This window comes from Mirounga leonina, unplaced genomic scaffold, assembly GCF_011800145.1.
Source record: "Mirounga leonina isolate KUSES-001 unplaced genomic scaffold, KU_Mleo_1.0 Mir_165, whole genome shotgun sequence".
Lineage (NCBI taxonomy): Eukaryota > Metazoa > Chordata > Mammalia > Carnivora > Phocidae > Mirounga > Mirounga leonina.
Genome location: NW_023270415.1, coordinates 46252159 through 46279866, shown reverse-complemented (window position 1 = coordinate 46279866; position 27708 = coordinate 46252159). Strand labels below are relative to the sequence as shown.

The window sequence follows — 27708 nt, the reverse complement described above, 5'->3', positions numbered from 1 at the left end:
GGTCTGCTCTGCGTTTCCAAGAAGATTCCAATACAAGAGGGATGATTAAATTTGGCACTTTCTTTTTGTATTTTTTCCCACTGCTTAATAAGGACATAAGGGAAGAAGGAGTGTTAAATCTGGGGAAAATCAACACTTTAGCTTCTACTGATTTAGGATAAGAATCTACCTTTCCCCACTGTGGTCTGCCCCCTTGACAGCCTTGTCAGCTAATGAGCAGGAATATTTTTTTCTTTTCTTTCTTTTTTTTTTTTTTTAAAGATTTATTTATTTTTATATTTGAGAGAGCGAGAATGAGAGAGAGAGAGAGAGTACATGCGACGGGGGAGGGTCAGAGGGAGAAGCAGGCTCCTTGCTGAGCAGGGAGCCCGATGCGGGACTCAATCCCGGGACTCCGGGATCATGACCTGAGCCGAAGGCAGTCGCTTAACCAACTGAGCCACCCAGGCGCCTGGAATATTTTTTTCTTTTTGACTTCTACTTGTCTCCAGGAAAGACAGGAATTTCCTATTTTTCATTCCCTAGTTTGGAAAATAAATGGTCAGAAACTTGTGATAAGTGATATAAAGAGAAACAACATTTTAAAAGTTACCTGATTATTTTATACTAGCATTTCTATGGGCACAAATATGGACATTTACAATTATTCCAGTTATTTAAATACTTAATAATGTCTTAAGGATTTGTTAGCAATAATTTAAGGGTAGAAGTGCTATTGAGGAAACAGTTTTGATACTTACCTAGCACGGTGTAAAGCTAAGTTTTCCATTACCTTTGCTTAATTTATGATTCACAGAGCAAAATTGTCATAAATTTATGATAAAAATTTACTGAACATTTTCAACATTTGGTCTCTTATGTTTATAGTTTGAATTAAATTATTCACATGGCCTTATTTTATGTGCCTTAGGAATAGTGTAACATGTACAGAAAGCACTTAAAATGTCTTAAAGGATGGCAGTAACCCATTACTGTTTCTGTGCAAAAGGTAATATTTCAAAGCTCACACTAAACGTTCCACAAGGGGGCACCAAAGACTCATTTATGGGGATTTTGGCCCTCCTTCAAAAAAGCTAATTTAACTTTTCTATATTTGACGCTGATGTACTGTGACATTGCCAGGTAGGGGAAATGTTCCTTGACTTAATTTTAAAAATGCATACAGAATAAATTTAGGTAATAGTTATTGCTCAGAGTTGCTAATTAAAATATTTTAGCTGGCTGGCAAGATGGCTCTGTTTCTGGGATGACTTTTAACGGAACACCTTGTTGGCGGCTGGGTCTGTGCCTTGGCCATCTGTATTTACTTGCCCAGCAGCTCTGCCCTCCTGGCTCCCTCATCATGGACAGGAGCCAGAGGAGCGGAAGGAGCAGTAGAATCATGGAGGTGAGTTCTGGTTTTGAAGGGTGGTAGCTTGCTACCAACCATTTCCTTCTGGCATTCTCATTTCTGCAGAAAGGTGGTGCTTGCTTGGTTCAGATCCGAATCACAGCCTGCCTAGATTCTGTAAATGCTTCCTAACAGGTCTCTTTGCCTTTACTTTCTCCCCATCTAAATCTGTCCTAAATAGCCATTGCCAGGTTATTTGTACTAAAATGTGGTTCCAATTATATTGCTTCCTATTAAAAATGTAGCTGAATTTAGTATCTCCTAATAGTCCTAACTTTCTAGCAATCTCTCTCACCATTCCACTCTGTACTCTTTGTTCCAGCCAAACTAGATTCCTTACTACTTCCTAAATTTCCCCTCTGCTTTTTCCCTCTTCCCCTCTCTCTTGCCATACTAAATCCCACCAAACCCAGCTAATCCTTAGTTTCTTTCCATGAATCATCTTCGACGATCTCTCCAACAAGATGAAATTTTTACCTTCTTTGAACCTAGTGTTTATTTATACCTTTCTTGTGCTGTCTCTGGCATGTTTTATTTGTATTAAATTCTTGTAATCTTAAAAAAATAAATTCTTGTCGTCTTCCACCATTAGCAAGTTCCTTAAGAGCAGAACTGTTTTATTCACCTCTCTACCTCCTTTAGCAGAATGTCTTACATGGTAGATGATAGAGCAAATATTAACTGAATTGTTGAATTAATGATTGTCACATGATATGATAATGAACCATATGATAATGATATGCTAAATGAGAATTAAAATATGTATGTATGTATAAGTGTATATACACGTTAGGTGTTTAGGGGTAGAGGATATTGCGAGGTGAAATATGCATCACTTCAGAATTAAGTGGTAAAAAAATACACATGCAGAAAGTTAACAACATAACATTAAAACAATTTTTTTTAAGATTTTATTTATTTATTTGAGAGAGAGGGAAAGAGACAACAAGCAGAAGGAGAGGGAGAAGCAGGCTTCCTGCAGAGCAGGGAGCCTGATGCGGGGCTCGATCCCAGGACCCTGGGATCATGACCTGAGCCGAAGGCAGACATTTAACGACTGAGCCACCCAAGAGCCCCAACATTTAAATTTTTATGTGCTAGGGCAGCAAAGATATTTTTGTGTTGGTATTCAAAAGAAGGAAATATATATTCAAGACATTGCCCTTATATTAAATAAAGGAAGAAAAATAATTTTCCTTTTTTCTCCAGCTTGAGATATAATTGACATAGAGCATTGTGGATGTTTAAGGTGTACAACATTGATTTGATACACTTCTATATTGCACAGTGATCACCACCATAGTATTATCTAACATCTCCATCCCATCACATAATTACCATTTTTTCCTGTGATGAGAACATTTAAGATCCACTCTCTTAGCAACGTTCGAGTACAGTTGACCCTTTAACAACATGGGCTTAAACTGGGTGGGTCCACTTATATGTAGATTTTTTTTTTTTGATACAGTAGACTATTGTCAGTATATTTTCTTATGATTTTCTTTCTTTTTTTTTTTTTAAAGATTTTATTTATTTATTTGAGAAGGAGAGAATGAGAGACAGAGAGCACGAGAGGGAAGAGGGCAGAGGGAGAAGCAGACCCCCTGCTGAGCAGGGAGCCTGATGTGGGACTCGATCCCAGGACTCCAGGATCATGACCTGAGCCGAAGGCAGTTGCTTAACCAACTGAGCCACCCAGGCGCCCACTTTCTTATGATTTTCTTAATATTTTCTTTTCCCTAGCTTACTTTATTGTAAGAATGCAGTATGTAATACATATAACATACAAAATATGTGTCATTTGACTGTTGATATTATCGGTAAGGCTTCTGGTCAACTGTAGGCTATTAGTAGTTAAATTTTGGGGAAGTCAAAAGATACGCGTGGATTTTCAACTGTGCAGAGGGCGTTGGTACCCTGAACCCCCACATTGTTTAAGGTTCAACTATATTCTCTATTTGTAAAAAACTACAACATCCTAGAGCAATATTAGAGTTTTAAAACTTTAACTAGGGAAGGGTTAAAAATGGAATTATCTCATCAGTTTGTGCAAGAAGCAAAGTAATGTAATGGAATATATTGACAATTATAATAAATCTAAACCAGCAGGTCCAGATGGTAGTTATCTTGGATAAGTTAAGAAATTGCCTAATGAATGTATTAAACTAATTATATTCCTTCTTCAAAAAATCATGAACTGTTAAGAAATAGAAAAAAATGCTGTTTTCTAGTTAAATGTGATAGGAATGGTGTAGTTATCTAATTTAGATGTGTAATTTCATAAAAAGGAAAGATAATGATCAAAAAGAGAATGGAAATAAACAACATATAAATTTTGTAATTTGTGTTTCTGATCTTGCCACAACGGCAGTTACTTTCGGGACTGCAGTGGGGGGTTGGTATAATACGTTATTAGATGTTGAGTTGCAATCCAGCTCCTAGAAAAAACATTATACTGCACTCTTCTGTCAGTCTGGTTCATTTGTGTGTAAAAATTTAAAAAATGGTTTAGTTATATGGAAATAAATGAAAACAACCCAGAGAAGAACAAGCAAAGGGTATTTATTCAGAGCTTGCGATAGCAAGGGAGTCAGACACCATCATGTGCATTTGGTAGAGACTCAAGGCAGGCAAGAGAGGGGGAAAGCTGTATAGTGCAAAAAAGGGGAAGACTTCAGGTGTGCTCTGATCGGAGGTTGTTGGCATGGGGGAGCAGGAAGCGGGCTAACTATAATCTACAGGGAATCCTATGTTATTGGTTTGGGAAGCTTATTTGGCTTTCTCTGGTTGGTCCTTAATTGGAAATAGGGACAAAAATTAGGGATACTGTCAGTCACTTGACCATTCTGGCTCTATTGCCATAGAGGTTTTGGTTTGGTTTCCAAGACTGGTTGCTGCAGAGATTTGAGTCAGAGTTCTATTGGCATATGGGGTCTGGCCATTGTCCATTTGTATATTCAGACTCTCAGCCATATAAAAAATCTCATTACTATTAAAAATTAAAATCACAATGATATAAATTTCAGCCTTTGGTGCTATTCCTGTTCACATTCAGAAAAGTTTAGAACTAGGCTTAAGTGGGACCCTACCACATCAAACTCAAGAAAGGACTAGTACTTCTAAATCATTAAACACGTAGGATGCCTGAAATTTTGCTTGTGATTGTCGAGATACACACACACACACACACACACACACTAGCACATCTCTCCAGCAGTACTTGGGAGAATCAGTGAATAAATCCTTGTAGCTTTGCCTCCTGAGCAGGCTATCGAGTAGCCCTAGTGCAAATAAATCTTTGCAATTTAGGTCAGCCCTCGAAACATTTGGTTTAGGGCTCATATCTGAAACCTAATCAATTTTTTTTTTTTTTTTTTTTTTTTGTCCACAGCAGCTTAACATATCACTTCTGTCCCATGGTTATGTTGGCTTCTCGTCAACAGTTTTAGATATTTTGCAGGGAGATTGAGATGCTCTCCAGAGTTCCCCAAATTGAACTACAGGTGTACCACAAAGTCTGTTTCTAAGTAAGGCTATCTCAAGCACATCCTTCAAATTTGCTACCAACATGTCCAGAATCAGAGTAAACAGAAATTTAATTCCACTTATGTAGATATAATTCCCATTATAAACTTTTGGTTTTGGACAGCATCAGTTTTCAACAATGATACAGACCAAAGGTAGAAAAAGGCATTTCTGGAAAAACTAGCTAGTTGGGGGGCAGAGACAGAATAAAATATTTTAAAAGTAAATTAAATCTAGTCTTCAGGGAAATGTGAATCAATCCCACCAAGAGATAACCACTTCACACCCAGTGGGATGGCTATAATAAAAAAGTTAGATGATAACAAATGTTAGTGAGGACGTGGTGAAACCAGAATCCTTAACCCACTGCTGGTGGTAATATAAAGTGGCTCAGCCAATATGGAACAGCAGTGTAGCAGTTCCTCAAAAGGCTACAAAGAGTTGTCAAACAAACATAGGATTACCCTCTGACCCAGCAATTCCACTCCTAGGTATATATTCAAGAGAAATGAAAACATATGTCCACACCAAAACTTGTACATGGATGTTCATAGAAGCATTATTCATAATAGCCAAAAAGTAGAAACAACCCAATGTCTACCAACTGATGAATGGACAAACTGTGATATATCCACACAATGAAATATTATTCAGCAATAAGGAATGAAGTACTGATTCATGCCACAATATGGATGAAAATTAGAAACATGCTAAGTGAAAGGAACCAGTCATGAAAGCCCAACATATGGTATGATTCCATTTATATGAAATGTCCAGAATAGGAAAATACACAGAGACAGAGGGTAGGTTAACGATTGCTTTTTTGAGGTAATAATGTTCTAAAATTGATTTTGGTGATAGCTGCACAACTTTGAATATATTAAAAATCACTGAAGTATATACTTCAGATAGATGAATTGTATGATATATGAATTACATTTCAATGAAGCTATTACAAAAAAATAAAATCACCAAAAAACATTAGAATAACTTAAAACCTACACATTTGGGTTCAAGTTACGGTCTTTGTGATTCTTAGGTTGTTTTTTTAAACCTCATGAGATTTTTTTTTTTTTTTAAGATTTTATTTATTTATTCATGAGAGACAGAGAGAGAGAGAGAGAGAGAGAGGCAGAGGGAGAAGCAGGCTCCCAAGGAGCAGGGAGCCCGATGCGGGACTCGATCCCAGGACCCCGGGATCATGACCTGAGCCGAAGGCAGACGCTTAACCATCTGAGCCACCCAGGCGCCCCTCATGAGATTATTTTTAGAGGGAAAGGCTGCATAGCATTGTTGTTAAAGAGCAAAGGCTTTGGAATCAGACCTGGATCAACTTGTGTCTTCAACACTTTAAAGCTGTTTGTCGTTGAACAAATTATCTCACCTCTGGAAGTCTCAGTTTCCTAGACTGTTGGAAATAATAATACCAATCTCTTAGGGGTATTGTTAGAGGCCCATAGTTAAGTGTGCAATAAGTGGTAGCCACACTTGATAAAACAATTGACTTCTTATGGGTGTGGTTATCTGAAACAGGGATAAACAAGTCTTCTGTGAACAGGGCACAGTGCGGAATGATTGCAATGCAGAGAAGATATTTCAACAAATACGTACTGAGTGGCAGGCACTCAGTAGAGGGGTGTGGGTGTGGGGGTTGGGGGTGAAATAAGATGGATCTCTTTCTTTTCTTCTTTTTTTTTTTTTTTTTAAAGATTTTATTTATTTGACAGAGAGAGCACAAGCAGAGGGGGAGAGAGGGAGAAGCAAGCTCCCTGCTGAGCAAGGAGCCCGATGTGGGACCCGATCCCAGGACCCTGGGATCATGACCCGGGCCGAAGGCAGCCGCTTAACTGACTGAGCCACCAGGCGTCCCAAGATGGATCTCTTTCAATCCCCAGGAATTTACTGTCTGCTAGGTGACACTGAGGTAGTGGGCACACCTCTCTGCACCGATTATTTTAATATTAATATGGTTTTAAGATAGGAGTTTTTATCCAATATACAGGAAAAATAGGAGAGGCCAATGAATTCATAGGAGGCTACACTGGGGAAGATGACACTCGAGCTGAGTATTGAAGAATGAGAAAATTTTGCTTGAAAAAGGCCAGAAGGGCTTCTGTGGCAGCAGAAACAGTGCAAGCAAATAAATGCCTACAAAGCCCATTTATAGGTCAGCTGTCAAGTTTACATTTCCTAACTTCCAAGCTTCTATATCAACTGCAAATTCAGAACCTTCGCTTGTAAGGCTCATACGCTTCTTAAACTCTCCCCCACAACATGGCCCACTCACAACTTTTCCCTTCTCGGATGATGGCAACCCCATTCTTCTGGTTGCTCATGCCAGAATCCTTGGAGTTATTCTCAGCTACTTTTTGTTTCATCCCCACAACCAACTTGTCAGGAATACCCTTGGCTCTGCCGTCAAAATGTATGCAGGATCTGAGTTTTCTCAAACCTGTTACTGCTACCACCCTGGTCTGAGCCACTCCTGTCTGCTTCTACTTGTGCCCATCTACATTCTCTAGATAGCACCCAGAGTGACCCTTTTCAAATAAAAGTACGATCATAGTACTTCTCTGCTCAAAACTTCTATGGTTTGCATTTCACTCGGATGAAAGCTGGGATCCTTGCAAGGGCCGACAAAACCCTCCCGTGGTTTTTGGCCTCACACCTTCCCTTGCCTTTCTGATTGCTTCCACTACTCCCCCTTGATTTCATTTGGCCCTCTGATTTTGTTTGGTCCAAGCAGTGGTTTATAGTTTTATTTTTCTCTTTGACTATGTACTATTGAAAAGGCAGGAACTATAAGTAGGCAAGGTGTACCAGTTCCTTGCTCTACGAGCACCCATTGTCTGACTCCTTGCTTGCTCAAGCATTCACATACCTGCAGGACCCTGACAGGCCTTGGATGTCCCCCGCAGGGTAGGAGGCAAATGTGGAACCACTGAAGGTTTTAAGTGGGCCATCTTCGTATTTAGAGAGATTGTTTTCGCTTTCAGCATGGGAAATGGATTTAAGGGGAACCCCACTGGAAGCAAGCAGTGGAAGAGGGAAAAGTTAAGGAGCTTTTTATGACACTCCACATGGGAGCCTGTGCTTAGGGTATGGTTGTTCATGGGAGTGGAGAGGAGATTCCAGATTCCAGAAATACTTTACTGTAGAATTGGCAGGACCTAAAACTGGCAGGACCTTGTCTACATATGGGGTTTCTGAGTTGAGTCACCTGGTAGATGAAGGTACCACTTACTGAACACGGGATATACGCAGAAAGATGAAATTTGAAGATAAGGAATGGGGGGAAATGTAGATTTCCTTTCGGATATTTTGATTTGGAAGCATCCAAGGATGAGCCACCACTGCGTACCTGCAGCAAGCAACTGGATTTAGGGTTCTCAGGAGCAGGGAGAGCTGTGGAAATTCCAGAAGTGGAAATCTGGACTAGAAATTTGAGTTGACTATGACTTTAATAAAAGTCTTCTTTTTCTCCTTCCCCCTTCCCTCCCCCTCCTCTTAATTAGAAGTACCGTTTTTCTTCTTCCGAATTTCACTTTTTACTTCCATCATTACTTTCCCCGGAACACACACTACGGACATCGTCGATGTGAAAAGGCAGGAGCTGTAACAGAGTGAAGCAAAAACGTGGGGGCCGATCTCGTTCCTAAAGCACACGAATATTTGACTTCTGATGTAGGCATTTCTACAGCTGGGGGTGAGCTCAGGCGCTGTGTGACTATGTCCTCCTTCCTTCCTTTTCAAGGAAACTCCGGAGGCCCGACTCCCCCTTTCGGGCCCGGTCTCCCGCACGCGCTCGCCGGCGGGTCCTTTTAACCAGCGTTCACCGAGTTTCCTGGAAGGTGCGGCCACGGACGTGACGCGCGGGAACAGGCCGGGGCCGCGGGCACCGCGGGCACCAGGCCCGGGCGAGTCGGGTCCCTCTCCCGGGGAGGCCGCGCGGGCCCCCCGGCCCCTGGCGGCGGCGTCCGCCCCTGCCCCGGAGGCGGAGGGGGGCGGGCTGCGGCGGCCCGGGCCCCCGGGAGGCGCGCGCCGCCGCCCGCCTGGCCCGCATTGTCTCAGCTCCATAGCAACTCGGCGGCGGCGGCGTGCGCCCCGGCTCCCGCTCCCGGGGAGAGACGGGCGCTGCCGGGCGATGGCGCCCTGACGGCCCCGCGCGGGCGCCGGGCGCGGGCAACGGCGGCGGCATGGCCCCGAGGCGGCTCACCGCGGGTAGGTGCGGCGGCGGGGACCCCACACCCGCCTCTGGCCGTGGCTTCTCGCCCGGGCGCCCCCCTTCCACACGTTCCACACCCTGGCTCCCCTGCGCTCTCTGAGCTTTTTATTGCGAATTCCACCCGCTCCCTCTACCCCCGCTCCGCCCCCGGCGACCCCCGTTTGCACTGCCTCATTGGCACCGTCTTATTTTGTCTTGCTTAATTCTCCGTTTTGCAGCCGGAATAATGGAAGCCTACGAGGTTAACTTCAGGGTCACAGTGAATTAGTGACCAAGCTGGATTCCAGAGGCCTTTCCTCCCCACTTCCACCTTGAATTCCAACTTAAAATTCAATCCATGTGCAGGGAATGGACGGAGGGCCAAAATTTTACTGAGCTTGCCCACGGATAAAGCAGGGCTAGGTGCTGTCTCGAATTATTTCATTTACTTTAAAAGGAAATCAGATTTGAGTGAGATAATGTCATATTTTATCTTGTTTCAGAGCCACCAGATATTACAGAAGAAGGATTTGTAAGTACAATTTTAGAGGACTATTTTTCCCTCTTGGCTTCTTAAAATCATAGATTGTAGAAGAAAGCTGTATATTTTCTCCTTTTGCCAAATGAATATAATCGAAGCTTTGGCTTGGTTAACAGTGGTGCTGAGTACAAGCATTTTTACATTCTTTAACAGGTACATTTTTAGGAAGAGGCCAGTTGATTTTTATGGTGGATGTTTTTACATAAATGACCTCATTTAATTTCTCTAAACTCTTTCATGACTCCGTGCGAGGTAGGTTTTATCTCCATGGTTTTATTGTGATGTGGCGCTGCAGTTCCTGGTTGTGTAAACATTAGTAGATGGCGCTGATTGATAACAAGTGGTCACTTTATAGTTATAATTACTTTAAAAATGTACTGAGTGTTTCAGGTCAGACTTCTGGTGAGTCGAGTAGTAATAAGTACTTTGCCAAATAGGTTATATCCTTGATCATTTAAGTGAGTGCTTCATTTAGGATGGGTTCTATTGTAACTCCTGTTGGATATTTAAGGAACTTGCTCAAAGTTAAACAACCAGATAGGAGGTAGTAGAGCCCATTTCCTACTAAGGTTGGAATTTGATTCCAAGAGCCCTAACCACTGTAGGGGCCAAGGGCAGGCTGCCCCATGACGGGCCACTTTGGCATGAAGATTATTTTCAGTTAAAAAGCAGTTAAAACCCAGCAGATTGAGGAACAGCTCTTTATCTCTCCTGCAACTGCCTAAAAAGAATTTAGGTAGAGGATCCAGGAAAAGAACCATCACCACAGAGAACAACATTATGGTATGAACAAGTTACGGTAGACAGGGAAGAACCTGGCAAGGCCTGTTTGATCCAAGTCCTCCATGTCCCATTGTTTCCCAGTGGCCCAGCACACATTTGCTTACCAAACATTTCCTCTTTTTCATCTTCCTGTGAATTGCGCTCTTTCCCTTGGAACTCTCACACCCCTACCCCTTCTCCTTGAGTCAGAAGGACATAAAGGCCTCATTTTGCCTCTTTGGAATTTCCATGTCTTTGTGGATTCCCCATATGCACACTATTAAATCTGATCTTCTCCTGTTAATCTGTCCCATGTAAATGCAATTCACGTAGTCTAGCTGGAAGGCCTTGAGGGCAGAGAAGAATTTTTCCTCCCCTTCACCACTTCTCTGTGCTATTTGGCTTATGTCTTCCAGCACTTATTTCTCTTGTTGGCCAATTACCTTATTTGCTTTTGGCTTTTTATTCAACAAACGTGAGGGCCTCTGTATCCACAGTGCACTACTAGATGCTGAAGGTAAGTCTCAAAAAGTTTACAGTCTACCTGGGAGGGGCTGTGAAAGGAGAGGGTGAGGGGCTGCATCTGCTAGCACCTTCCATTTTCACCCTTCTGGACCTTTGGTCCACTACTGAGAGAGAGAGAGAGAGCGACAGACAGACAGACAGACAGACATCAAGGTCGATACACAAACAGCATGCCAGTAACTCCACCCATCTTCTTGTTGCCTCAGTGTAACCCTGGGTAGTGGCAGATTTCTTTAAACTGTTTCCGGAACTGTTCTTCATTCCTGCAGGAGGTCAGCATTTCTGGAGCCAATCTTTCCCATACAATTCCACCATAAATTCTCTGAGGAGCACTCAGTAGCATTGTATTTAACCATTTGAGTAGCCTTCTGACCCCTCAGGTCTTTGTAACTGTTTGGGAACTCTTAACAGCTCCAAGACTCTATTAGCCACCCCTCTTTCTCTTGGTGTCTCTGATACCACCATCTCCTGGTTTCCCATCTCTCCTTTTCATGTCCCCATTTCCGGCTTCTCTTTCTTTTGCCCGTGAAAGTGTTGACCCTCTTCAGGACTCTGTTCACAGACTACTTCTGGGGGAGCTCTTCTTCTCCTATAGTTTTAGCTACTCTTATGTCCCAGAGCTTCCAGATCTATACGTCTCCAGCCCAGACACCTTTTCTGACGCCAGCACCCTATATCCGTTGGCTTATGGGGCACCTTCATCAGCTGGATGTCCTTGCATCACCGCCACAGTCCCATTCCTATTCCACACTCTCTCAAGAGTGTGATAAAGTGACCTTTTCTCTCTGCTCCCCTCAGCCCTGTGCTGTTTTTCTTCCTCTTTTTCTTGTTTTGGTTCATGGTACCACTGGCCATTCAGTCGTCCAAGAAGCCAGAACTTTCTTCCCCTGTCTTCACCTCCCACCTGCAATCATTTACCAAGTTCCTTTCCTATCTGGGTCTTTTTCTCCAGCCTCACAGCTACTGTCTTATTTCAGGCCCTCATCCCGGGCCTGGACCCTGGCAGTAGTCCTAACTGATATCACTGCCTCCAATATTCACTCTGTCGACTCCAATTTTTCTTGGCCTAAAGCTTAAAGTGCAAACTCGTGTGCATTGCCTGCGCTGGATGATTATTGCTTTGCTCTGTCTACCTTCAGATTCTCCCCCTCCCATCACTCCTGCCCTGGCTCCCTGGCTGTCAGATTGCTATTAACTCTTTTAAAGAATTACCACGTTACTTGATTGCTCCACTCTTTTATTAATCCTCCTATTTATTGAATGCTGACTACAGGCTAGTATTTAACCTCATTACAACTCCATTAGGTTGTTATTAATCACCCACGTTTCACAGATGAGGAAGTTGAAGTCCACAACTCTTAACCAACTTGGCTGGAGGCCACACCTCTAGTAACTGGCCGAGCCGGAAAGTCAAACACCTCCCTCCAGCATTCAAAATCTTTTCTATGGCTTTTTAGCCTTTTTTAACCTTACCTCCCAGTACTTTCTGTGTGATAGACAAAGTTCATACTCTTTTGGGATTATTAAGCACTTCCACATTTCTTCTGCTCCAGCCAAACTGCTCCTCTTGCCCTCTTGCCTTTGCCATGCAGTTTTGCCTCCGTTACCCTCCGCGTCTCTTTCCCAGTCTTGCACACCCTTCAAGGCCCAGCTCACCTCCTCAATGACAGCTGACTAACCTCACGTCATCTGGACTGCCTTTGAACTCTGTGCAGCTTGCCCTAGAGACCAGTTTGTGACCAGCTCCTGCAATTCATGTGCTCACCCAGGATTATCGATAGATTAAATGATTCATGCCTTGCACATATATTTACCTCAGTTTTTCAAAAGTGTCAAAATAATTTTTTTCTCATTGATATTCTTAGAGATATAATGTGGCAGAGCTCTCTGGCTCGCCAGATCGATTCTACCCTTTCCCACGATATATGCTAGACACGTTGCTTTCTAGATTAGACTACATTTTCTAGCTGATGTTTACAGGGATTAAATCAGTCACACCCAACTGGTACCTGGTCAAGCCACAATTAGAACCTGGGTCTAACTGACTCTATCTAATGCACAAAGCAAGAGACCATGCCCTTTTCTTCTTTCCTGCTGGCTGGAAGGAGGGTGTGATGCTGGAGCAGAAGCAGTCAGCTGGGATCATGAGGGAGAAGTGGCATCAGCTTTCCAGAAGTAAGACGCGCCATTTCTGCTTACATTCCACTGACCAAAATTTGGTTACATGACCACATTTAGTTGTAAGGAAGCCTAGAAAATGTTGTCTTTTAGAATAAATCATTTGTTGTCAGGGACACATTGCCTTGTGTATGATTTAACTTTTTATGTGGAAAATTTGCAATTTCTTCACACAATTGTGAATTCCTACTGGGCTGGTACTGGGTCTCAGTACAATCTTAATATACCCTGTGGTGTGTAGCACAATGTCCAGAATATGCTATTAGATGATTAATACATTTTGGTTGATGGATATTTTCATATATGATAACTAGTGTGATTTATTTCATTTATTTTTAATTTTGTTTTATTCAAAAAATTTTTAGAGTTGACACACAATGTTACATTAGTTTCAGATGTACAACATAGTGATTCAACTTCTCTGTTTGTTATGCCATGTTTCACTTATTATCTTTTTTTTGCAAAGTTTCTTTTGATATATATTCTATATTTCTTAAGCTCCTCTCTCCTGGCATTCTTCTACTTCAGTGTCTTTGTTAACTTTGTATTTGATTGGTTTTTGATAATTCTCTCTTAGGGAAAATACAGACAAAAATGTTAATACATTCAATTTTCTCATCAGTTCCTCTGGGGGTATATTTTTAATTATAAAAGCAATGTATGAATATTCTTATAAATAATTCAAGTAATAAAGTGATAAAGTGAATATTCTTTTCATCACTTGCTTCTACCCAAGCCCCTTTCATTTTTATATTCCATAAAAACTGAAATATAAATCTGTCATAGCAAGAAAAGTTGAGTTCAGATTGCTTTATGTTACATTGGGATTTGATTATGCGTTAGGTATACATGGAGAAGAGTTTAAAGTGAAAGTGACTGCTAAATTATTTTTAACTTTAAAATAGAAAATAAATTCATTTAAAAGCTTAATTACTCGACTCTTAAATCCAAAATAATCATATTTTTTTCTTGTGCCTTGAAATTTTTTTTAAAAATATTTATTTATTTACTTTTTTGGAGGAGGAGGGGCAGAGGGAGAGAATCTTTCAAGGAGACTCCCCACTGAGCAAGGAGCCCGACCCAGGGCTCAATACCACCACCCCGAGATCATGACCTGAGCCGAAACCAAGGGTCGACACTTAACCAACTGAGGCACCCAGGCACCCCTAAAAATTTCATAGTTTGAAACTATGCAGGAGGGTACATCATGCCTCAAAAATAGTCTTTGTAGAGTAAAAATTTTGTAGTACAGTGACTTCTTTTTTTTTTTTGGACGATTGTCTGATATATGAAGCCCACTTTCGTTAACTTTAAAAGCAGATGCCATTTAAAAAAGAAAAAAAGTGAAAAAAAAGCAGATCCCTTTATTTTTACCATCAAAACAAGAGAGACTAGTTCATGCAGTATTTACTGTATCATACTTGTTAAAAATGATATTCATTTTTAGCTAATCCTTAGCTTGTTCAAATTCATACTCTGTTATTTGTATAGGTTGAATGAACTTAGAATAAACACAGAGGTGGCATTCTATGGGAATGGTGGAGGGCAGGAGCAGGTAAATGTAGGCACCATTCCTTCTTTCCCCCAGTTCCCTTTCTTTTCTTAAGAGGGTGTGCCAGAAGTGTTTCCAGCAAGTCATTTGGAAACTGAGACAGGTCCTGGAAGTCCTTTGGAAAGTGTTAGGCTGTTTGGAATTCTTCCATCTCTGTGGACTCCAATTCTCTGGGTGGAATCTAATTCTCTGATGCTTTCTCGAACTCCAGGAACTGCATGAGAAGTTCCACCAATAAGTTAGTGAACGAGTATATTGTTAAGCAACTACTTGCATATATCGCTTTATTAGACACTACTGGGGACACACATTGTCAGTCACTCTTCCCCAAAGTGGTATAGTTTCTGATTGCAGGCATGACCTTTAATGTGAAACAATAAGAGGATAAGCAGTTTATGTTTAAGTGTGAATTTTGAGGCTTGAACCAAAAGTGTATTAGGACTTAGGGAAGCTTTTTACCCATGGGTAAGGTGTAAAATGGAAGAGGTGATAAAGAGTGGGAGGTACTCTCTCTCTTTCATTTTTAAATTTTTTTTAATTTTTAAAGATTTTTAATGTATTTATTTGACAGAGAGAGACACAGTAAGAGAGGGAACACAAGCAGGGGGAGTGGGAGAGGGAGAAGCAGGCTTCCCGCAGAGCAGGGAGCCCGATGTGGGGCTCGATCCCAGAACCCTGGGATCATGACCTGGGCCGAAGGCAGATGCTTAATGACTGAGCCACCCAGGCGCCCCATTCTCTCTCTTTTAAATGACAATGTCAGGTTGTAAGGACCTTTGTACAGGGAGAAAGCCTTAGGGTATTTGGCCAAATGAACTGACTAAAGCCAAGTAGGTTTGATTTGAGATGAAATTGAATGAAAGGTAATTGAGGGCTTCCTTTACCTTCCCCAGGTCTTTGAGACTTTCTTCCAGTAGAGACAGTGAGAACAGAAATCAAATAGAAAAGTACTGGGGCGCCTGGGTGGCTCAATCCGTTAAGCATCTGCCTTCGGCTCAGGTCATGATCTCCGGATCCTGGGATCAAGCCCCACATAGGGCTCCCTGCTCAGAGGGGAGTATGCTTCTCTCTCTCTCTCTCTCTCTCCCCCTCTCTCCCTACTTCCCTCTGCCCCTCCCCACTGCTCATTCTCTCTCTCAAATAAATAAAATCTTTAAAAATAAAAAAAAGTACTGCTGGATAGGTGCTGATTGTAATTTGTGATGATAACTCTTGAGAATGAAAGGAGGAGAGTCCATACTTAAATTGCATGAGCTACCCTTATTTTTTTTTTTAAGATTTTGTTTATTTATTTGTCAAAGAGAGAGAGAGAGAGAGCATAAGCAGGGGGAGCGGCAGGCAGAGGGAGAAGCAGGCTCCCCGCCAAGGAAGGAGCCCGATGCGGGACTCGATCCCATGACCCTGGGACCATGACCTGAGCCAAAGGCAGACTCTTAATGGACTGAGCCACCCAGGTGTCCTGAACTACCCTTATTTTCTCCCACGTTCATAGAGTACATTCATAATACAGTCAATTTTGTGAACCAGTGAGGGTCTGAGAAATGCACTATGAGCTCTTAAGTTTCCCAAAATGCTTTGATATAAGCAAGGTACACTTTCAACAAGCCACTTTGTGGAGCTTGTTTCTCATTTCTGTGTTCTCGTTTTCTGACTGTTTTCGTCTTTTAGCAGTATCTCTCCTTTTTATTTTATTAATATTGTTTTATTAGAGTCTTTATTAGGTTTATCAGTCTTTTCAGCTTTCACGTCCTTAATGTAATCATTCAAGCATTCATTCAACAAAAATGTTGTAATCATCTATTACATAAAAGCATTGAGAATTTATTTATTTATTTAGATTTACTTATTTATTTAGAGAGAGAGAGCAGGGGAAGGGGCAGTGGGAGAGGGAGAGAGAATCTCAAGCAGAGTCCATGCTGAGCGCAGAGCCCAGTATGGGCTTGATCCCAGGACCCCAAGACCATAACCTGAGCCAAAATTAAGAGTCAGCCGCTTAACCAACTGAGTTATTGAGGTGCCCCTAAAAGCATTGGGAATCTAAATAAATAAAATCTTAAAAAAAAGAGGGGGGGCACCTGAGTGGCTCAGTTGGTTAAGCGGCTGCCTTCGGCTCAGGTCATGATCTCAGGGTCCTGGGATTGAGCCCCACATAAGGCTCCCTGCTTAGCAGGGAGCCTGATTCTCCCTCTCCAACTCCCCCACAACTTGTGCTCTCTCTCTTGCCCACTTTCTCTCTCAGATAAATAAATAAAATCTTAAAAAAAATAAAAGCATTGGGAATTTAAAAAGTGAATAAAAAGTTGTCTTTTTCTTCCAAAAGTTCATGATCCAGTGGGTGAGACATGTAAACAGGCAGTTTTAGTATGAAGTATTAAAGATTGTGATGGGGGAGCATAGATGACTTTTGGGAAAGAAAAAGGATAAATAGGAGAATAAGGCAAGAAGAGATTTTCTAGGTAGAATAATTAGCATGTGCAAAGGTGCAGAACTGTAAAAAAAATTGCTATGACTGAAGTATGGTAGTACGAGTTGGGGTTGGACAGCTGGGCAATAGCCAAATTGCATTAATCATAAACTCTTTTTGTGATAGAAAAGATTGGGGATTGGGGGGACAGGTGGATCTGTTTGTATTAATAGAGATGTGGTTAGAAAGACTGATTCATAGTGTGGTGTGGTTAAGGATGGGTAGGGAAGATGAAGTTTGGCACGTTATGACCAGGAGGGTGAAGCAGAGGTGCTAGGGATCTGACCCTTAGAGGATGGGATCCCAGGGTAGTAGTCAGAAGATGATCAGATGTCCAGGGGTTTATTCTAGAGAGGATGATAGTGATTTGGGATCTGTCATTTAGTACACAGGAGGCTAAGAAGGCTGTCCATAAGGTGCCGAGAGACTTGGGTATTGTTTCCTTGTACATAAGTCTCCACTCCATTATATTATGAAAAACTTTAAACATACAAGGAAGTTGAAAGAATTGTATAGTGAACACCTATATACCCACCACCAGGATGTCACAGTTATTAACATTTTGCTACATTTGTTTTTACATGTTTCTAATCCTGTCCACTATGCCATTTATCCATCAATCCACTTTTAAACTATGTTTCAAAGTAAGTTGCAGGTATCCCTAAGATAGACATCAACCCTAAACATTTCTTTTTCTCTCTTTCTTTTTTTTTAGAGAGAGATTGAGAGCACAAGCAGGGGTGGAGGGGGGTAAGGGCAAAAGGAGAGGGAGAGAGAATCCCAAGCAGGCTACATGCCCAGCACGGAGCCCGATGCAGGGCTCAGTCTCACAACCCTGAGATCATGACCTGAGCTGAAATCAAGAGTCCGATGCTCAACTGACTGAGCCACCCAAGTGGCTCTGTATTCATTAGACAGTAACTTGCCTCTGGTTACCATTATTCTACTTTCTGTCTTTAAAGATTCGACTATTCTAGGTACCTCATATAAGTGGAATCATACAATATTTGTCCTTTTGTCTCTGGCTTATTTTATTTAGCATAACATTTTCAAGGATCATCCATGTTGTTGCATGAATCAGAATTTTATTCCTTTTTAAGGCTGAATACCATTCCATGTATGTATATACCACATCTCGTTTATCCTTTGGTATGTCAATGGACATTTGAGTTGCTTCCACTTTTTGGCTATTAGGAATAATGCCACTATGAACATGGGTGTACAATATTCTATTTGAGTCTCTGCTTTCAGTTCTTTTGGGCATATACCCAGAATTGGAATTGCTGGGTCATATGGTAATTATATATAATATTTTTTGAGGAACTGCCACACTATGGTCCACAGTAGCTACACTATCTCACATTCCCACCAGCAGCATATAAACATCCCAATTTCTCCACATCCCCACCAGTACTTGTTATTTTACTTTTTTTTCTTTTAAATTGCAGCCCACCTAGTAGATGTGAAGTGATATCTCATTGTGGTTTTGATTTTAATTTCTCTTATTGCTAGTGATGTTGAGCATCTTTTCACATACTTATTGACTACCTGAATATCTTCTTTGGAGAAATGTCTATTCACGACATTTGCCCATTTAAAAAATGTGGATTGTTTATCTTTTTCTTGATTCTCAGATATATGATTTGCAAATATTTTCTCACATTCTGTAGGTGGCCTTTTCACTTTCTTTTTTTTTTTTTAAAGATTTTTAAAATTTATTTATTTGACAGAGACATAGTGAGAGCAGGGACACAAGCAGGGGGAGTGGGAGAGGGGGAAGCAGGCTTCCTGCTGAGCAGGGAGCCCGACGCGGGGCTTGATCCCAGGACCCTGGGATCATGACCTGAGCTGAAGGCAGATGCTTAACGACTGAGCCACCCAGGCGCCCCACCTTTTCACTTTCTTAATAGATGCCTTTGATGCGCAAAATATTAAAATTTTCATAAAGTCCAATTTTTCTTTTATTGCTCATGCTTTTGGTGTAATGTCTAAGAATCCATGGGGAAATACAAGGTCATAAAGAATTATCTTTATGTTTTTTGGGAAGTATTTTATAGTTTTAGTTCTTATGTTTAGGTCTTTCATCCATTTTGAGTTAATTTTTGTGTATGGTATAAGGTAAGGGTCCAACTTCATTCTTTTGCATGTGGATATTCAGTTTTCTAGCACCATTTGTTGATAAATAGTGTCCTTTCCTCACTGAATGGTCTTAGCACCCTTGTTGAAAACCATTTGACCATGTATGAGAGGGTTTATTTATGGACTCTATTCCAGTGGTCTCTATCTCTGTTTTTTATGCCACACTGTTTTGATTACTGTAGTTTTGTAGTAAGTATTGAAATCAGGATATGTGAGTTCTCCAAATTTGTTCTTTTTCAAGATGGTTTTGGCTATTTGCGGTCCCTTGAAATTCCATATGAGTTTTAGGATGAGTTTTTCTATTTCTGCAAAAAATAATGTTATTGGGATTTTGGTGGAGATCTGTTATAATTAATGTTATGGGGATTTTGGTACTAAATCTGTAGATTGCTTTGGGTGGTATTGTCATCTTAACAATATTGTCTTCCAATTCATAAACATGGTATGTTTTCCATGTATTTATGTCTTCTCTTACTACTTTGCAGCAAATTTCTTTGTAAATCGAATTATTTTCTTAATTTCCTTTTTTGGATGTAGGTAACATTTTTTAATATCAAGTTTTATGGTTGAAATGCCTGTATGCAGTTACTAATCTAGATTTTTTTAATGGTGATCTCTTAAAATTCTTGAATAGTCTCTGTAGGTAGGAAACTGTTCACCCAAAAAGAGTTAAAAATTTTTAGACAGTTTTTTGTAACCATTCAAAATTGCAAGAGTTGAAATTAAAATTTAATAGTTCTTCTTCTCATGACAAATGTCAAAATTTCTGAGGGTAAACAAATTGATTCAGAAATCAATAAAATGTTTCATATCAAATATTTCTAAATAATGATGAAACTATGTTGCAGTATATGCATATAGTTTTTGAGTGATCACCTTGTATCTAGCTTGGATACTACCACAGGCAAACATCAGTTACCAGTGGACAGAAATATCTGATATATGTGAAGGCAGAGATTTGAGGCCATTATCTGTAGCCTTCCAGGATCTCCCTTCCCCCCTTCCTCCAAGCTGTCAGCACCTTTGGCTGTGCATGGTTTTCTTGGACATCTCAAACAGTCTCTTCTGGCAGCTTCATGGGAGGGTGATATGCTCTACAGATAGCTAATAAATCTGTGGGAGAGGGGGAAGCAGGCTTCCCAAGCAGGCAACTCCTTGGCTATGCTCAGTGTCTTACAGAGGAGCGATAGGTGTGGGATGTAACTCGTCAATCGCCTTCTCCAGGGGAGGGAGATGGACACAAGGAGTCCCAAACCAGGTTGCTCACAACCAGACATCACAATCCTGGAAGCTCCAGCCATCCCTGGCTGTGCCTGGTTGCCTTGAAGGCTGAAGATGTCCACTTTGTCTTGACCCATTAAAGTCTATTGTCTGTACACCACTGTTTTATTGCATCCTGGTGGAAAGCTCTGGTCTAGTGATTGGCTTGTTTAGAGGGGAGAGAAGAAAGACTATGTGTACTTTAGGAAGAAACAGCAAAAATAGGTGCATCCTGGTAGGTGTAATTTTGGAAATATGGTCTGTCCTATTCACTGATTAATGAGAGCATTCTTTTTTTTTTTTTTTTTTTTAAGATTTTATTTATTTATTTGTCAAGGAGACAGAGAGAGCACAAGCAGGGGGAGTGGCAGGCAGAGCAGGCAGAGGGAGAAGCAGGCTCCCCACTGAGCAAGGAACCCGATGTGAGACTTGATCCCAGGACCCTCGGATCATGACCTGAGCTGAAGGCAGATGCTTCACCGACTGAGCCACCCAGGCATCCCTGATGAGAGCATTCTTTTTTTAAAATTTTATTTATTTATTTATTTATTTATTTTTTATTTGACAGAGAGAGAGAGAGAGCACAAGCAGGGAGAGCGGCAGGCAGAGGCAGAGGGAGAGGGAGAAGCAGGCTTCCCGCTGAGCAGGGAGCCCATGTGGGGCTCATTCCCAGGACCCCGGGATCATGACCTGAGCTGAAGGCAGACACTTAACTGTCTGAGCCACCCAGGTGCCCCCCTGATGAGAGCATTCTTAATCTAAAGTGTATCAGTACAGGATTCTGCATTGGAAATTAGATGAATGGCTTTGTGTGTGAATGGCTTGAAAGGAAGTTGGAAACTTGGATTATTTTTCTACTTCTGCTTAGCTAACTGTGATCACCTTTACTATGTTTTACTTTCCACCTTTCTTTGCTCATGCATTTCTCTCTGTATTCTGCATTATTGCCTCTCATATAGGTATTTCTAATTAGAGAATTTGAAGTTATTTCAAATGCCATTTTCCTACTTGAGTCTCTTCTGATTCCTCCTACCAGATAGTATGTTTCCTTCCTTTGAGAGGAAACATTTAATATTGTAATTTTCTTTTGGTATGTATCATATTCTTTCTTGGACTATGGTTTATGTCTGTCTTTATCTTATTTCATCCTTCTTGTTTACAAGGTCTTCTCTGTATATCTTGCAACTTTTAGAGTGGTGAACTAATTGCAGTTTATCTGATTTGAGGGTGCAGCAAAACAAAATTTTAAGCAAAAAAAATTTGTCCACCATAATTAGCCAGCACATAGAAACTATTTTGCTTAACCCTCTTTAAGGAAGAAACTTGAGAAGTTTGGACTAAAAACGGAAAAGCTGACTTCACTTTCACAGATGGCACACCTGTAGTACATAAAAAAACAGGTTTCAAGTGTGTATTCAATTCTGAAAAAAATGCTCTGCCTTCTCTTGCATCATTCAGCAGAGAATCTGTGTTGCAAATTTTGCAGTCGGGTCCATGAAATGATGTAATGGAGGAATTGATTGTAACTCAGTGTTCTTCTTCATTGTACCATTAGTAACCATCACCAGTTTATTGGTTATTTGGAATATATTAATCCCAAATATGGCGACTTAGTTCATTTTAATACGGCCATGTGACTAGATTGTGGAGACTTACTAGAGTAACTGAGCTGCTTCTTCAGATCCAGGGCTTAAAAAAAATTTTTTTTAAATAAAGGGTTTTGAGAATAAAGGTTTTATTAAGATCCTTAACAAATAAGGAGAAATAAATAATAAGTCAAGGGTTGAATAAGATTCTCATTATGACAAGATGTCTGAATACATTGGACCAGAAACTTCAGTGGGAAGGTAATTAATGCTCATTTGTTTAGAGAAGTGCAGGCCTTCCCGTTAAAGTGCAACAGGAGGACAGAGCAAATGGCACTTGGAGACCATGCTTTTTTCTTTAAAGATTTTATTTATTTATTTGAGAGAGAGAGAGAGAACAAGAACAAGCGGGGGTGGGGGGCAGAGGGAGAAGCAGACTCCCCGCTGAGCAGGGAGCCCAACATGGGTCTCGATACCAGGACCCTGAGATCATGACCTGAACTGAAGGCAGACGCTCAACCAACTGAGCCACCCAGGCGCCCCTCATGCTTATTTCTATTGTAGAACCTCCCTAATAGCAGCAGAAGTGCTGATATTTCAGATGGGGAGAAAGTAAGATACAACTTCAGAAGAGAAATCCAGATTTTGATGTTTTTGAATACTTTGAGTTTCTGTAGTTGTTAATGGAAACCCGATGGTGTGACTGAATGCCAAGGAAATGCCCTACAGGGTGGCTTGGTTTCAGGGAGACCTGAGGTTACTGAAAGCAAACTGCTCACCAGGGTGTCGGGGCACTGCTGCTTGATGAAGGTTTGTGGATCAGAGCTGCCTGAGAGTCTTAGTCCTTGCTGAGATGAGTTCAGAAATCGAGAGAAAACGCTTAGAAACTTTATGGTGGTTTGACAGTATGCTTGTATCTATTGAATTTAGTAAAAAACAATTGGCCTTTTGTATTATGTATATCTTTTATTTCATTTCCTAGTTAATTCATTCTTACTGTATTTTACAAGTTATTTGTCTGAAACTTAGGGACTAGGGAAAAAACACAACAAAACAGTTACTTCATCACAGAGAGTTTAGAAATCACTGAGTTATAGTCTCTGAGAAGGGTGAGGCATCAGGAAATGAATATATGAATTTGAGGATTATCTAGAAGTTTCTGGCTATGTGGCCGGCCAAATTCTAAGCATATGTAGGTCCATCTGACTCTGTGAAATATACATTCTCTTTTAGAGGTGAAATTTAAAAATACAGTGCTATTTTAGAAAAATTAACAAGGGACTATACTCTACCACTGTTATTAATTAAAAATACTCACACTTCCCATCTGAGGATTTTTTATCAGGAGCCCAGTAGTGCAAAGTCTGGCCACCCTTATTGTAGCGCAGTGCCTTCTTCCATCTGGGAGCGCCTAAAAATATTTATTGAATTCAACTGATTTCTCCTAAGAGTTAGCAGAAAGTAGGTAGTTCACTAAATAAAGTCCAGAAAATTAAAGTCATTTTGAAAGGTAAAATTTGAGAGCTTGTTAGCTGTAGAGAGCCTTCACCAAATGTTACCTGCTTTGTTCTGCTTTATTAGATCTTTGTGAGTCAGAATATATTCTTTGAGACTATATTACTGAGGCAGTACTATGAATGCAGAAGATTTATGAGATCCTAAGTTGTTTGTTGTTCTAATCAACTGAGATTTTTAGTAAACTAAATTCTTAGTTTGTTGTTGTTTTAAAAGCTCATAGATTTTCAGTAAGTTCCTTGATAGACATCCTGTGTGGTTGTTTATCACTCTATTTCAATTGCACTACAGATACTTAAAGAAATTACCCTGAAAAATGTATTTTCCAAGTTAATATGCTGCAGTATCTTCCTTTTACTGCAACACTATACTCAACAAAATTTTTAAATTGACCAATATAAGAAGAAAATAATCAGCCTTATGGAAATAATAGCATTGTGACATATTGTCAACTTTCATGTTAGATTTGCAAAGTGGAAATATAATTATGAAAAACAAAATAAACACGTTATATATAACAGAATATGCCATGATGTGCTTTTGACACAATGGAAACAATTGCTAATAAAATAAGGTGTTTTATTTGGAAGAGAGAATTTGTTCTTGGCAGTGGTTTTCCAATTTTGCCAATTTTAAAAGCAACTATGTTGGTGGATGAGATAGTTATGGAAAAAATATATACAGTATTTATGCTTAGAACATATGCATTGTCAAAGTTTCTTCATGCAAAAGTTAAGCAGGACTCAAATTACTAAAGCTGTCTCATTCTGAGGAGGAAGCAGTAGAATATTTTCTTTCCTTAGTTTATCACTTCCATGGGGCAATTTTAAAAATATGCATTCTGAATTTCATTTTAACTCCAAACACTGGTTCTATCTTTATTGATTCTGCCATTATTTTTATAAAATATGTATAATATAAATATAAATAATATATACATAAATGTATGAAAATAAGTCTGTGGGAAATTTACCACGTGTGATGGTTTGTACCACATTTCGTTTAAGTACTGTGCTGTATTTTTCATGTGTTCTGTTTTCCAGTTAGGTATGCTAGCGAAATCTTCTAAGAGTATGCTCCGTTCTATTTTGTTATTTCTTCCTTCCAGAGATTGTAGCACTGTGTTCTGTTTATAGCAAGGATTCGATGTTGACAGACTGAAAAAGATCTGAAGATCTACCTTATAATGTATTGATAAGCAAAATTAGAGAATAATATTGGCATGTTTTAAAACATCTTAGTATAAGCATAATATTGTGTTTTATGTTTTTGCAGGAAGATTCTTTGGCAACAGATGATTTCCTTGTGGACTACTTTAATGAATTCCTAAGCCTTCCAGTGAGTGTATTATTATGTTCTATGGAATTTATTATCAAAGCAAAATATTGTAATCACTGGATTATCTTGCAAGACAAATTTATCAGGGATATTTTTAAAAACTATTAATTAAAGCATTTAGGTAAAGTTTATATCTTTTTATGGACTTAATCATTTGAGTTTGAATCATATTTAGGAATTATTGAAGATAGCTGAGTCAGTTGTACCACAATAAAAATGAATGAATGAATGGATGGATAAGAAAGGTGGAATTTTTCTTTTTTTTTTTTTTTAAAGATTTTATTTATTTGAGAGAGAGAATGAGATAGAGAGAGCATGAGAGGGAGGAGGGTCAGAGGGAGAAGCAGACTCCCTGCCGAGCAGGGAGCCCGATGCGGGACTCGATCCCGGGACTCCAGGATCATGACCTGAGCCGAAGGCAGTCGCTTAACCAACTGAGCCACCCAGGTGCCCCATTATATTTCTTGCTTCAGGCAATTATTGGCACCGCCTCAGGCAGATACTAAAGTGGAACTTGTGTTTAAGTCAACTAGAATTTTATATCACTAGTAAATAAGACATAGGTGGTTGCCAAATAATAGATTTTTAGTGTTAGGGAGCAATGACTGATAGACTAGTTACCAAGGGGGTTGGGAAAAGTGAAATGGAAGTGCATAAAAACATTGCTTAGTAAATAAAGTTAATCGGGAATGTCAGGAAAAAGAAAGATAAGAAAAGGTTTTCATTATTTGTTATGAATATGCAGAAAACGTTTTTCATTAACATATTTACCAGGGAAATTTTGGAATATAAAAAATTCACAAGTTATGTTATTTTGTTTTATTTATTTTTAAAGATTTATTCATTTACTTAAGAGAGAGAGAGAAAAGTGTGAGAGCGGGGGGTAGGGGGCAGAGGGAGAGAGGGAGAGAGAGAATCCTGAAGCAGACTCCCTGCTGAGCATGAAGCCAGATGCGGGGCTGGACTCCAGGACCCTGAGATCACAACCTGAGCTGAAATCAAGAGTCGGACGCTCAACTGACTAAGCCACTCAGGCACCCCATGAGTAATTTTAAAGGAGTGGGCCATAATATGTTAAGCCTCTTAAAGCCTAGCCACTGAAAATGTCTTTTGAAGGGAAAGTCGTAGGTGCACTTTCTTGCCTAGATTAGTTTTTGTATGTATGTATGTATCTATGCATGCCTGTTTGTTTTTTTGTCTTATTTTCCTTTTTCCAAAAGAATTTGTGTTCTCTCTTCCTTTTGGCCTAGCAAGGCCTTTGGAACCATTATGGGGGTTAGGTTGAGACACCAAACACCTCTCTCTTTCCAGCAGTAGGACTGAGTGATATTATAGGATACCTGATGGGTTCTTGTTTGGTCTGATTTTTCAACTTTCATCATCCAGTTATATAATATAAAAACCTCAGCAGTATCACAAAACTGTCAGAATTTTGCTCTTCCAGATTATGTAGTCTTTCCTCTAGGCTCTGCATTGTGCATTCTTCCTCCCAATTTTGTGACATTTTAAAGAGAAAAATCTCTATATTGGGTCTGATTTCAACTTCTCAAGATTTATATTTCATCGTCTCAAGATTTGCGATTATCTTGACTTTTACTTGCTCCAGAACATAAATTCCCCTACCTACCTTTTTTTTAAAATCTATTTTAAATTATAGAACTGATATAACAATACTAGAGAAAATTTACCTTAAATGTAAGAAAAATTCAGCCACAGTCCTGCCATCCAGTCAGGAACAATGTTACCATTTTTGCGTGATTCCTTTCAGGGTTTAGATGAGATGACAGAGTGTCACTTCAGTCATGGGTTCATCCCACCCCAGCAGACCCCTGCAGTTTCACCCTTTCATATGTGCCATGCAGCCCACCAGGGCCACTTTCCCCTTCTGTCTGTGCAAATCCTTCTGCTTTTCATTCTCCACTGCCCCCCCGCCCCCACACCATCTCTCATTCCTTTGCATCTGCATATGGTACCATGCAATCTACCTATTAACTACCCATGCTTCACGCCATAAGATAGAAGAAGGGGAAATATGGTCACAGGTTTCCAAAAAAGAATTTGGGGATCCAGGCAGAAAGAATGATGGATTCTCAAACCAAGTTCTGGGCAAGATTCTAGAACAGATTAGTAATGTTTGGTTTATAAGCACTTGACCAAGAATTAGAAGCCAGTATGGGTTTGCTGAGAATAAGTGTGCCAAACTGACCTCTCTTTTTTGGAGCGTTATGGACTGGCATTTTAGGGAACCGTAAATTTAATGTGTTATGGTTTCAGTAAAGCATACTAATAACAATAACAGCCACAATAATAATACAGATAAATGGAACCATGTTACTTCCTGCTCAAAGCCCTCAAAAGTGGTTTCTCCTTACATTAAGAATAAAATCCAGATTCCTGAACACTTCATCTAAAACTAATGTTGTAATGTAAGGGGATTAACATAAGAATAAAAAAATTAAAAAAAAAAAAAATCCAGATTCCTGTATGATCTGGCTTTTGTCATCTCATCCCCTGATCTTTATTTCCTACGCCTCTTCCCCTTGTTAATTCTTTCCCAGCCTAACTGGCCCTCTTCCTGTTTCTCAACCATGAATATGCCAAGCATACTCAGGGCCCTCCAGGCTGGGGTGCTCGTCCCTGAGATACTTGTACCACCTTCTCTCTGATTTAAGTCACTTCCGTTCAGGAAATCTTCCCTCCCAACCCTGGCTAAAATTAGACATGCTCCA

At 40.2% G+C, this 27708-nt stretch overlaps 1 protein-coding gene across 11 annotated transcripts in view; it reads left to right on the top strand.

The window, feature by feature from the left end:
* Nucleotides 1–9096: 9096 nt before the first annotated feature.
* Nucleotides 9097–27708, top strand: part of RGS22 (regulator of G protein signaling 22) — a 122104-nt gene continuing 103492 nt past the window's right edge. For all 11 annotated transcript variants that reach the window (XM_035011628.1, XM_035011623.1, XM_035011626.1 and 8 more), the window contains exons 1-3: nt 9097–9136; nt 9623–9651; nt 24917–24979. In XM_035011628.1, the coding sequence (XP_034867519.1) occupies nt 9112–9136; nt 9623–9651; nt 24917–24979 (117 nt within the window). In that variant the 5' untranslated portion in view covers nt 9097–9111. The remainder of the gene's footprint in view (nt 9137–9622; nt 9652–24916; nt 24980–27708) is intronic.